At 47.4% G+C, this 13,072-nt stretch overlaps 1 protein-coding gene across 3 annotated transcripts in view; it reads right to left on the bottom strand.

Moving 5' to 3' along the window:
* The window catches only part of FNIP1 (folliculin interacting protein 1), a 67,721-nt gene that overhangs the window by 35,687 nt on the left and 18,962 nt on the right, over positions 1-13,072 (bottom strand). For all 3 annotated transcript variants that reach the window (XM_080627112.1, XM_080627114.1, XM_080627113.1), the window contains exon 2: positions 3,337-3,463. In XM_080627112.1, the coding sequence (XP_080483238.1) occupies positions 3,337-3,463 (127 nt within the window). The remainder of the gene's footprint in view (positions 1-3,336; positions 3,464-13,072) is intronic.

The raw sequence follows: 13,072 nt of genomic DNA, 5'->3' as shown, positions 1-13,072 counted from the left end.
GGGATGGGGCAGCCACAGCTTCTCTGGGCACCCGGTGCCAGCACCTCAGCACCCTCACAGGGAAGAGCTTCTGCCTAAGAGCTCATCTCAGTCTCCCCTCTCCCAGGTTAAAGCCATTCCCCTTGGCCTGTCCCTACAGGCCCTTGTCCAAAGCCCCTCTCCAGGTTTCCTGTAGCCCCTTTAGGCACTGTAAGCTGCTGCCCTGGTGTACTCCACATACAAATGCCTGTCCTGATGCATTTCCTCATTTCCTAGTGTCACAGGGCTGGAAAGGGCAGACACTCTCTTCTGTCATAATCTAGCAAGACCCAGGGGAATTGCCCCATTTCCTGATGCTCATGCCACAGCAGCCTTCCAGCTCCACTTACAGAGCCCAGGATCAATATCCCATCCTCTGGAAAGCTGGGAAGAACCTCTCCTGCTCAGCACCAAAAAAGGCACAGGAGGCACAAAGGGGGATCTCTCTGCCTCTCCCATGCCAAGCACCCACAGCTGCCCGCAGCGGATCCGCGCCCGGCCTCGGTGGGAACGCCTGGCACTGCCTTCGGCCAACATTCCCGCAGCCTCCCGGCCGCTGCTGCGCTCCGCTCGCCAAGTTTAACTCCAGCAAGAACAGGGGAAACCATCACTTCTCCTGGGCAACCAGCATACTCGAATGGCCACACTGCACACTCCCAGCTGCCTTCTGCTGTGCCGCTGTGCAGCACCCTCACAACACTCTGGTGTACCCAATATTTGGCTTTATTGAAGCATGAAGAGGCTGAAGCCCCAGTGAAAACACAAAATCCTGAGTTGTGATATAGGCACACTTCCCTCGTGGATCATATGAGACCAGCAATGCTTTAATAATTAGAGCCCAGGTTGGTGTGAGCACACACTCTGCAGTTTTCACTCATCAAAAAGGCAGAGCCTACCCTTCTATATCCTGAAGCATCTGTGTCTGGAAACGTTTGCTCTGATGCTCCTTCAATTTTATTAGCACCCCTTCCTTTACAGAATCCGAATGAGTGAGCCATGTTCAACCCTGGTCCACCACTCTCGACACATGTAGAGATTAGAGATATAAAATAGAACAAAGTGTATCTCACCTTGCTGCAGGCGTACAACTCTTAAATTGTAATTGCTTTCACATCTCATGAGCAACTGAAAATGGGAACTGAAGAGCACAGCAATGTAAAGCAAACTGAAACCCTCTCAGGTCTCCACATTAGAGTGATCAGACTTTAACCAGCACAGTCTGGCCACTGCTAGGCACTCTTGCAAACCTCCCCTCAGTGTTATCTGCAAATCAAGAGGTATAAATCACACTGGGAAATGGGGCAGGGAAGGAGAGATGCAGAAAGCGCTGGCTTTTGTGGGGTGCTGCACAGATACCCTTTCAGAAGGGAGAGTGCCCAGCCCACACACATCTGGCTGCAAAAGGGCAAGAGTGCCCTGGAATGTGCTTAGAGCCAAGATGTGGCTTTGTACAGGCAGGGTGTGCCTTTGGTAAGGAAAAATCACGATAAAGAGTGAGAAAAATCAACAATGCAACGCCTTGGCCTTGGTCAGAGCCTGCTGTGGACTGCACGCGCCTGCACTGAGCGGAGCTGAGCCCCTTCTGCATGTTTTTACCTGCATAATGTTTCTGCTACTGCAAAGCTTTGTTTTGCAGGGAAAGCTTTGCCTGACATGACGTTATCTGAGTGCTCTGTCAGGCAGGTATCATGGCAAGCAAAGGTTGCAAGAGATTCAAAGTCTCCTAATACACAAAAAAGAAGAAACATATCAAGTTACCAGAGATGAGTACTGGGCACATCAAAAACCCTAGGAACAGTGTTCCTCAACCAATCTCACATATTCACTTCATAAAGATGGGGAATACAGCTATTTCTCTCCCCTTCAGCAAAGAAAAAGGAAAGATTCATATGGAACTGTATTAGCTTCATTATCAGCCTTTTATTCTGTTGCTGTTGAGCTGCCACAGCCATCAACCTTCCTGAAATAAGTCAAAGCAGTGAAGTCTGCAAGTTCACTGTGCACATACAGATGGGCTTTCAAGCAACCCCCTGAAATATGGCAAGAGGATTTACACTGTACACTGCCTTTGTTATTAATGAGGTAGCACTTTGCAATTAATGAAGTAATAGTAATAAGCAAAGACAACAATTCATGCTAATAAACCACTTCAAAAGATACCTTGTCCTTAAAAAACTCTTTTCCTGGCAAGAACCCCTGGAAGAACAGGAACTTGTAACCTATAAAACCATTCTACTAAGTTAAAATGACAAAAAAAGATGGATTTTGCTCAACATTTGTGAAACTTCATTTACTTCATCAGTTCTCAGAAAGAACTAGGACACAGGGGTCTTGATTCACGGCTGTAAAAGCGCTCGAGTAGTGATGGAGGCGCCTAGGAGTTAGTGCCCAATGAGACACAAAGTGACTCCGAGAGGTTAGGATGTGCAGAAATAGGATATAGGGAGCACTCAGGATGAGCAGCATCAGGCTGGCAGCACTCAGCAACAGGCTGGAAGAGTTCACAAAGCTGGATGAAGAATCTTCTGGCTGTGCTCCAGTATCCAACACGAAAACCAGGGCTTGGGGTAACATGTTATTTTGTGCACTCCTGCTTGCAGAACGCAGTAGGTGCCATCAGTAAAAGCAGCTGGGATCATGAATTTCACTTTTCACAGTGCTTTCTGCATGCAGAGCTTAAAATGGTTTGCGAATGTTTGTAGAGATGGTGAAAAGGAAGTTCAAAGCTGTCCAGCCTCACACAAGCACTTACAATAGCGCTGTGGGTAGAAATTAATCCTCTGGCCAGAGCCCTTAGAAGGAAGTATCCTCATCTGACTGCACCCATCAGTCTCAATGAACAGATTACCATGCAGACCATGCCAAAAGGAAACGCGGAGGAAAAGTTTTCAAGTACCTTTGTGGGAAAAACTGTCAGCAAAGCACAGAAACAGGAACTGGTGAAAGCCCCCAAACAGGACAATGGAGGACACAGCACAGGATTAAGAATGCAGATCCCACCACGGCATAAAAGCACATCCATAAACAGCAGTTTAAGCCCTGCCTCAGCCCTTAGCACTGCCTGCTGCAGCCCCAGGAAGGAATCCTTCTCTCTGCAGCAGCAGAAAGTAGATGAGCCCGGGAAGGAAGAGATCACTACAGCATTTAAAGCTGTGAAGAGTGAAATCACTGAAGCCTGAATAATTTGCAACAGGCATTTAAATATAGCTCTGCATATAACTGATGTTTAAATGCTAATGTGAATTGAACAGAACCTTTGTGATTTAGCAACCTTAAGAGCATATAGACCACAGCCAAGTAAGTCAGTCAAATACTCACCGAGACCGAAACATCCTCTATCTTCCTTTTAGCGCTGGAGTCAAATAAGACATTGCGTCCTCTCCTCTCGCAGTCCTGGTACACGATCAGTCGGATCTGACTTGGGTTAAACTCCGGCAGAGGCCAGCTTCCATTGAAAAATACAAGAGCAAAAGGATCAATTACCACAACTCCTCATTACACTGCTCCTTCTGCATTATCTGCATATACAAAGCATGAGGTTGAGCAAATGCAATGCCATTTCATCACACCCTTTCATCCTGTTGCCAGAATCATTTCTGGCATAAACGGTATCGATCCACTACAAACATACACAATGACGTGTGCAGCATTACCAGTTCTTGCGCTCTGTTTTGTGATAGTGAATGTTTTCTTCGAGTTCCAGCTTTCTGAAATCAAAGTCATGGGAAAACTCAGCTTTTGTGTTTAAAGACAAAAAGCCAACAACCAGAACCCACAAGTCCCTCATCAGTGCAAGCACTAGCTTGAAAGCACTCACAATTCAAAAGCAGAAAGGTCTATATGCACCGTGGCCTCTCCCTTAAGTAATGAGTTCCTGCATTTGCAGCCATGGGTTGGCAAAGCACTGAACTCCACAGCTGAAAAGATGCAAAGTACCTTACCACCCTTCTTCAGGTTTCACACTGTAGTAACATACACGTATAGAACTAACTGGAGTACTATAAACTAGAACATTCAGACTCATTTATACGCTTTGATGCTGGGAAGCCAAGCGCCACATGTAGCCTGGTCCTGGCTATATTCAGGTCCTCACTGCATTCAGAAATAATCTCTTCTAACACACCTATTCCCAACTGGTTTTGTAGGGAGGAAAGGAACTTCCTGAGCCTCTGCCTTTCCCCAGTGCCTCTGACTCCAGAGGAGCTTGGCAAAGGGAGCACTTGCAGGGCTCAGGCTTGAACACCAACTGTATAACCTTGTCATTACATTCAACTTCCATTTTAAAACGCTGGCCATCACAGCCCAGCAATTCCTGTTGCCCATGAGCTTGGGAATCCATTTTCACTGGTACCTTCTCAGTTCTTGGAAACAAGATGCCTGCTCTATCCATGAAACCAGAAGGAATCATCTTTCAGCTAGTTACAAGCCATTTCCTAGATTAGGTGAAATTCTATCTTCCTCATCCTTGGCTTTTAGGTGAGCTGCATTAGCATGAAAGCCCAAGAAGTGAGAAACGAGGCGCTGGAACTTTCCAGCCGTTAATGAAGGACACAGGCTCCCTGTTTACAAGCTGTACATTTATTGCAGCAGAAAGCCATCCGTAAGAGATAATATGGATTAAAGTAAACCTGGCACAGGAGACTCCAAGATTATGCTGTACTTTCCTCTGTCCCTCCTTAGCCAACCAAAAGGTTTCCTTCTCTGCACACATGCTCTATGTGATCAGGATGTGAACGACGATTTGTAACCCAACAACTCCTATCACAGGTCTCAGCATCACTTTGATCACCAAAGCTATGGTTGCCTATCTGAAGTTTTTAAGACTCTCCAACTTAGATCCACAGGCTTTACACCTACTGTGGTCCCAGGGAGGTGAAACTAAGCACCAAGACATACAGTTACTCGCTCTCTTCAGAGAGGAAATCCATTTCCTAATCTGCTCACCCCCACCATTTAGCAACAGGAGAGAAAAACAGAAGCTGCAGAGAAGAGAGTGAGCAACGAAAGGCAAAAGCAGCTTATTACAAAAGGAAAAGCTTGAGCAACTTGAAGCTGAAGTAACACGACGTGTAGATTTGGGGGCAAAGAGCTATGCACCCTCTCTAGGCACCTAAAGCCAAACATCATCCACAGAAGGACGTGCCCACACAAAGGGGACTGCAAACCAAGCAAGTCTGTCTCTTAAACCAAGCAGAGACAAACACAAAGCAGAGCTTACAGGTACCGAGGGCTCTGCCCGTGGGCCCCATCATGCATGTCAGAAAATGTAAGCCAACAAAACCCATGTTGTTTGATGTGTATTTGAGTGTGGTCAACTCAAAAGCACTAGAGCCTGCCTTCAGCTAGAGGTGAGGAGGCGAGAAGACTGCTGGATAAGCTGGCTTCCTGGAGGAACCATTTCCATATGGCTGCATGGAGACCTCAGAGCAGCCTTCCAGTATCTGAAGGGGGCCTACAAGGATCCTGGAGAGGGACTCTTCATCAGGGACTGCAGTGACAGGACAAGGGGTAACGGGTTTAAACTGAAACAGGGGAAGTTTAGATTGGATCTAAGGAAGAAATTCTTTACTGAGAGGGTGGTGAGGCACTGGAATGGGTTGCCCAGGGAGGTTGTGAGTGCTCCATCCTTGGCCGTGTTCAAGGCCAGGTTGGATGAGGCCTTGCGTGCCATGGTTTAGCGTGAGGTGTCCCTGCCCATGGCAGGGGGGTTGGAACTGGATGATCTTAAGGTCCTTTCCAACCCTAACTATTCTATGATTCTATATAGTTAAGTGAACTCCATGGAAGTCTGGAAACTCGTTTTGTTTCCAGATAGACCAGTGTGGCTCCTATAAAGAAACGCTATGTGACAATAACAACGAATTCCTCGCCAAAAAGGTGCTATCGCTTGCTCCACCCTTGCAACGCATTTCGCTCCCCTCCACACTCAGACAAAAGCGTCTCTTCCATTACCTAGTGCTTCTGATATTTGACTTTGAAATTACTGGCAAAGAAGGGCAGTCGCTGTTCCAGATCTTAGGGAAGTCTACTTATAAAAAGCTCCAAGAGCAGATTACACACTAAGAGGAGAGAAAGCTAAATATAAAACTCTTGCTGTATTCGGAAACCTACTGGATCAAGGTAACAAGAGCTTGTTTACTTCTCAGCTTCTTCACATGACATTTTAACTTTCTCTAGAGGAGCTTTTAGGAGATATTACCCCTCGTAATTTGTGCTAATTCCAGGGAAGCGTTATCTCTGTTACATAATGGAGTCCTCGAGCACATTTCAGCCTTGCAGACACATTCCCCGGCAATAGCGGGCCACGTCCCAAACCCGGAGAAACTTGACGGGAGCTGGGGAAAAGTTCACTTAGGCAGACAGTAAACAGAGGCAGGCTGGCACCTCCGACCCGGCCCCACCAGGAGGAAGCAGCACCCTGAGTAGCTTTGCTTTTGTTGCTAGCAGCTTTGGAATACTGCTAAACATGGTATCCGGATAGATTATCCCTGGAAACGCACAAATTCCTGCGTGCAATACACAGGGCATGCTCTCAAAACAAATAGACCAGGGCAATACTCCAGCACCAATGAAAACTGACCTAGATCTACTGAAGAGAATTAGTTCTGTTTATAAATGGAAACCAACTTTGACATTTAACTGATGTTTTCCCGAGATCCTCATAGGAAAAGCAGGAGATGCAGAATCAGACGTTCCAGCAATGTTAATGCAAGGCGAGTGTCCATCCCCTGCACTAAGTGACAGCTCTCCTGTGTGGCCCATCTACCACTCTATGGTATTCCCTTGAAACTGACTGAAGAAAACACAGAAACAAGCAGTGAACAAACAAACATAAAAGCCATCACTGAGAAAAGCCCAACTGCCCTTTCACCAGTGGAAGCGATTGGGAAGTTAGTGCTGCAAGCTCATGCATTGAGCAAGAGAAGAAACAGTGAGCAGGACACCAGCCCTGTGGAGATCTCCACACATAAATAGTGGCTTTTCTTGAAGGAGATGTTCAGAAACATCCCTATGAATGAAGGGGGTGGAAATCCATCCATATATAAACGCTGGGTGAGATGTTTCGGAAGCAAATCCTGTACAAGCAGATCTCACCCAATGACAGCCTAGTTGAGGGCAGAGGGGACCTCTGGAAGTCATCTGGTCCAACCTCCCTGCACAGATGCTAAGTACAAAGCACAAAAGGAATGGAATTCTTTGGGACAGAAAGGCAAACCTGCATGTGAATAACGATGAAATGATCAGAAACTCATAATAAAGAAATCAAGGCCTGAAAAATGATATTTTCATGCATGTTCACACTTCAGTACTACTATTGTTCAGCTCTTCTCTTTCATCCGTTTTGTTTTCCTGCCTTTTTTACCTTCAACCACCAGGAATATTATCTGTAATTCACATTTACAGCTCCATTCCGCGCTTCCCTACACCTGCACTGTGAGTTGCGTGGCAATCCAGAACTCCAAATGCTCTCCAAGGCCAGATTTTTCTCACATATCTAATTCCTGGAGCTCATTACTCCCATAGACTTTCCTCAGCATGGCTTTAAATTGCTATTACTACACTGTGTGCGAGTTGCAACAGACGAAACAACAAACACAAATCCTTCATTACCACTCCACCAATTAAAACATGAGATTTTCCCCTGTAATTGAAAGCAAACACATTCCTTCCTCCTTCTTGCCACTGCAACATGAGCAGCATTTCTTCATTACCTTCAAGGTTTAGCTCAATGCTATTTTTCCTCCTGCCTGAGACTACTTGTAACACTATTTCATATTAACACAGCTTAGATAGCATCCGATTGCCTTTGAATTATTAACAAGTATTTTAGAGGTCTTAAAGAGAAGCACTTGAAGCAAACTGATCACGGTATTCAGCAGGTAGTTCTACAAGAGTTGGCTAGAAAGTAAAGCTGCTCAAAGGCAGCCTGTGACTAACCATTGAAGAAGTAAGTTGAAACTACCAAACTATTGTTTTCCTACATCATGTTACCCATCGTTATAAAAGTTGCCTGGTGATGAATCACTTGGAACTATTTTTAAAAGCATCTACGCAAATGATATTTATAGGTTAGGTTATGCCAGCTTATCTGTTCTGCGTGGTTTTCGTGTTAGCACCTTGGTAAAAGGCTGCCAGGAACAGCCAGGGCAGAGCAGGTCTACCCTGCTCCATGCCTGCCATGTGAAAGGAAACGTCTTCCTTTGCTCCTGTTGAGCATCAGGACAAAGGTACAGGGATCCCTAGGCTTATCTCCAACTCCTGCGGGTGATACTCTCCATGTATTAGTGTTGTTACAGCGGTGCTTAGACTCAGCCAACTTCTACACAGCATTGGACAGAGGCTGTCCCTGTCTTGAAGGGCTTATGCTGCAAATACGAGCTCATTCCACAGGGTGCGCTGGGATGTTTCAGATGCAGATTATCTCCATAGAGATACATAAAGCGTTCTCACCTGTACATACAAAGCCCAGCAGTATTAAGGCTCCTGCACTTGCTTTCTTATAGAGAAGATTGATCAGAAGCAAAACCAAAATGGTCCTTGCTGAGTCCAACCACCACGTCATACATCTCTCACCCTGATTGAGGTGTCTTTTCCAACAAGGGATTCCCTTCTCCTGCCCAAATTCCTCTGCACATTTATCTGCTAGTGATTTGTTTTCTCTTTTGGCTTTAAGAAGATACAACAAAAGTTGAGTATATGGGACACATGGGAAGGGTATCACACATTTTAATTGCTTCTTTACTGCAGTTCAATAGTTCATTTCTTACTGGTCCATTATTGCACCCAGACAGCTGTGTAGACCTTTCTGACAGAGCACTACTCATTTGGAAGCAATGAAAACAGCAATGTATGGCACATTAATGATGCTTCCAGCCTTGGAAGACCATCCATCAGGTTTTCTTAAAGAGGCACGGGCAGATTACCTGTTTTTTCATACCACCTGAACATTATTTTTTCATACCACCACCTGAAACACGACAGAACTTCATGAGGATTCACATGACAAGGGTGATTCAGGCTGATCTGCAAAGCTGGCATTTTCAGCGAGAGATTCCCCTTCCCTGCTGCTGACATGACTCTGAGGCTGTGAGGAGGAGGAAGATCCCCAGAGAAACCACGGGGCCAATACTAGGAAGACAGTTTGCAAGACACTTGTGTTTCAAAGGCTGAGGTCCCTGCAGGGTTGTGGGACCGCTGTGGTGAATGCCTGCTGATTCTGCAGAGAACACCAGCGCTCGCGACTTGACCACAGCCACGGAGGGAGCCCGTGACGATGGATTGCGAAGGAGCTGACCCAGCACCCTGGGTGATGCTGCTCTCCATCACGCTGACCTCAGGGGGGTTTCTCCGAAGCCAAGGAGTGGCTTGGAAGAACTGATACATGGATCACCTCAGGGATAACCAGCCATGAGGGGTGGCTGCTTGCTGCAGTTGCATTGTTCAGGTTAATTACAAGGAAATAAGGCTCTGTTTAGAAAACAGAGATCCCTTTTCATGTCTTGAAGGAGGGTGACAGGTCCACAGGCACTGCAGCACCGCAGAGGTCAGCTCCATGCTCCATCTCTAAGTCTGTCTCATTAGTTTACCAGCTTAGCAATCCTCACCTTGAATAGCTGCACTGCTTGAGCTCCAGGAAACTTCTCCTGCTTATACTAAGCACATACTGTACACTAGGCACACAGTCAGCCAGGTACTTCACACTCGGTATAATAAACTTGGACCTAAACTTCAACTGGCTCCCAAGGTCCTTGGCTCTGTCCAGTTCTGTAACTGTACATGAAGCTGACTTTAGTTTGCTTTCATTGTTTTCCTTCCTTCTACCAAGTCACTTGGCTTTCATTAAGACACCTGATTAATACACTGAAGCCCTATACATGAGCCAGATGACTTTCCGCAAGCAAAAAGATGCAATATATACAAACTAGGTGCAGTCTGGTTGACACATTAATCGTAACCTGGAGCGTGACACTGAAAATGAGACAGGTTGGAAGGGTTTGTTAAAGACACACAGCACTTTGAGTAACTTTGCAATTTACACAGCTTCAGAATCCACAGTTAGTAATCTCATAGAGCGTTTCTGGGACTACTTTGGGTACGTCATTTCAGAAGGTACCTGCTCAGCTTCCAGCTGATTTAAGCACATCTATCCCTGCAAACGCATGCACAGCCACACACACGCTCTATTTCTTTTGGAATATCTGTTTCAAAACACACACACAAGCGCTCCTTAGTTCAATTCATGAGCACTGCAGACAATGTTTCACGGTATTCAACCAGACCGCACCTCCCTCTGCAAAATTACAACAGCTACAAGCAATTCAGGGGGAAAACCCCCCACATTTGTGCCGTTCAGCATGGAATTGTAAGGAGAATTGTCGATACATTAAATCCCTAAAAGCTTCACATCTCTGTGAAGTTATTAAGCTTTCCAATAATTAAAATCATCTCAAGAGCAGTGCAGTGACCGTACCTGGGAAGCATCTTTGTCCCCGGAGCCGCTCCACTTTCCAAAATCCCTATAAACTCCTGTTGTGCCCGGCTGCCAACTCAGGTTAATAATAGCAATGAGCCATATTCATCCAAAACCACAAGACTGTCAGGTGACATATCAAGAGGTCTGAATTTAACTCAAACAAAAGACTCTCCATGCTGCAATGCAAAAAAGGGCTTAATCCTAGCAACAGGAGCCCAGAAACCACCTTCAAGGCAGCAGCAGCTCTCCGGAGCGCACCAGAGGCGTTTGTGCGGGGCTGCGGCCGCACTGCCCCGGAGTTTCATAACCCCAATCCTGCCCCTCCATTGTGGTGCACAGCCCAGGAAAACACCGCTTCCCCGCTCCGTTGTCTCCTCCGGTGTGTGGCTGCAGAGATCAATCTAATTCACGGGTAGGCTCAGCGCTGCGCCGGCAGAGCCGTTGCGGACATGTCAGCCCCATCTATCCTCCTCCTCCTCCTTCTCTAGCGATCCCGATCCCAGTTGAGTCTCATGACCCGCGGCCCCCGGCCGCCGTCCTGCACCTCCGCCAGCCGCCACCGTCGGGAATTCTGCCCGCTCGGATGAGAACGGGGGGGGAAAGGGGCAAAGCACCGCGGCCTCCTTCCAGCCTGCACCCCCCCTCCAGCCTCTACATTCCTGGGAACGCCGGGATGCTTGTGCCGGAGCCCGGGGAGCGGAGGCAGGGGCCGAGGGGTGGAAGAGCGGGCGCTGACAGCCATCATGTGACGCTGCTGTCAGCGGTGCCACCTGCAGCCGCCAGCCGCCATCCGCCACCGACACAGCGCCAATGGCCCCGCACGGGAACAGCGGGCTCCGAACGCCGAGCGGCACCGGGGGATGCTGGCGGGTAACGGGGAGGGGAAACCGGGGCCACAGCGGCTCTGGAGCGGGTTTGCAGGAGAGGTAAAACCCGCCCGGGTGCGGCCATGGTGGCAGCACCCGGCCCCCTCCCATCGGCTCCGATACGAACAATGGCAGCACTGTGTGCTCTGCGCGGGCTCATTGATATTACAAGGGAAGCATCGGGAACGTGCAAGACATGTTGGAGAAGAGAAGGCTCAGTGGCTTATAACAGCCTCCAAATACCTAAAGGGGCTACAAGAAACCTGGAGAGCGGCTTTGGACAAGGGCCTGTAGGGACAGGACAAGGGGAATGGCTTTAACCTGCCAGAGGGGAGACTGAGCTGAGCTCTTAGGCAGAAGCTCTTCCCTGTGAGGGTGCTGAGGCGCTGGCCCAGGGTGCCCAGAGAAGCTGTGGCTGCCCCATCCCTGGCAGTGTTCAAGGCCAGGTTGGATCACAGGGGCTTGGAGCAAGCTGCTCCAGTGGAAGGGGTCCCTGCCCGTGGCAGGGGTTGGAGCTGGAGGAGCTTTAAGGTCCCTTCCAACACAAACCAGGCTGGGATTCTATTCCTGTACAATTCCATGGCAAGTGCATGGCTATATAGGCTTGTTTCCAGGGGGGAAAGATGTAAAATAATGCCCACAACGAAATCCTGACCAACCCCATATCTATAATCAAGGTTTCATGACTGTTCTTGTGGTAACCCAGGCCATGCTAGGAAGGCTGCCCGGTACAGCATAAAAGCAAAGAGCTTGCTATTTAAAGAACCCTTTTTTTTCCCCTCTAAATTGTGGAGGAGGAACAAGGGAGATGGACAGGGATGGGAGGAAGGAATCAGGTATCCAAAAAAGCAATGCACATTAAAAGCTATCAAGTCTTGTTATAGGCATATGTGGGGCCAATCATTCATACTATTAATTTTGTATTACCTTTGGACAAAAGTCAAGGAATATATAAAGGGAGGAGACTGGAGCATCATAGCTCCTACTTCAAGAGGTTTTTTCCTCCCAGTGCCTTAAAAACCTACAGGTTTTGCAAATATTTCAAATACAAAGGCAGCAAAAATCCATTTAGCACCAGAATCGTCTGTTCCACTGCATCCCACAGCACTAAGTTTAGGGCTGTCAATGATTCCCCCATTGCACAGGGTGGGTGAGCAGATGCACTTGTTCATGGGCTCTGGCCCAAGACCCAACAATCCCAACAGCACAAGTGATGCTTTGCCCTCTAGGATAGATTCCACCACAGAAAACTGAGCTCCCTCTGATGCTAGTATTAAGTTCACAGATAAATCCATCTATTGATACAACAGCAGTTTTACTGATGCTTTATAGAAATATGATATCTTTATGTTTGGTGCTGGGCACGTTTTGACACAAAAGCACTAAAATTAAGAGACAAATACTTTCTTGGTCCCAAATCCACAACCATTCCCTTTCGTCACCATGAATGCTTCCTAGGAAATTTCTCCTTTGGAAATGAAGAGTCGAGGCCCTGGCCCCACAAAGACACACGTTGCAGACTTGGCTCTTCATACCTGACTAGTGCCAGGGAATTCAATGGAATTACTCACATGAGCAAAATTGGGCATGTGCTGTTTACGGGACCCATGCCTTAAAGCCAGATCTTGCCTTTAAAGCTTAAAGTGCCAAGCCTTGGGAGTTGTAGGCAACATCTGACCTCTCCTACCTTCCTGATCTAGTGCAAGCAATGTGC

Source organism: Psittacula echo (genome assembly GCF_963264785.1).
Source record: "Psittacula echo genome assembly, chromosome: 11".
Classification (NCBI taxonomy): domain Eukaryota; kingdom Metazoa; phylum Chordata; class Aves; order Psittaciformes; family Psittacidae; genus Psittacula; species Psittacula echo.
This window is presented reverse-complemented; position numbering and strand designations above follow the sequence as displayed.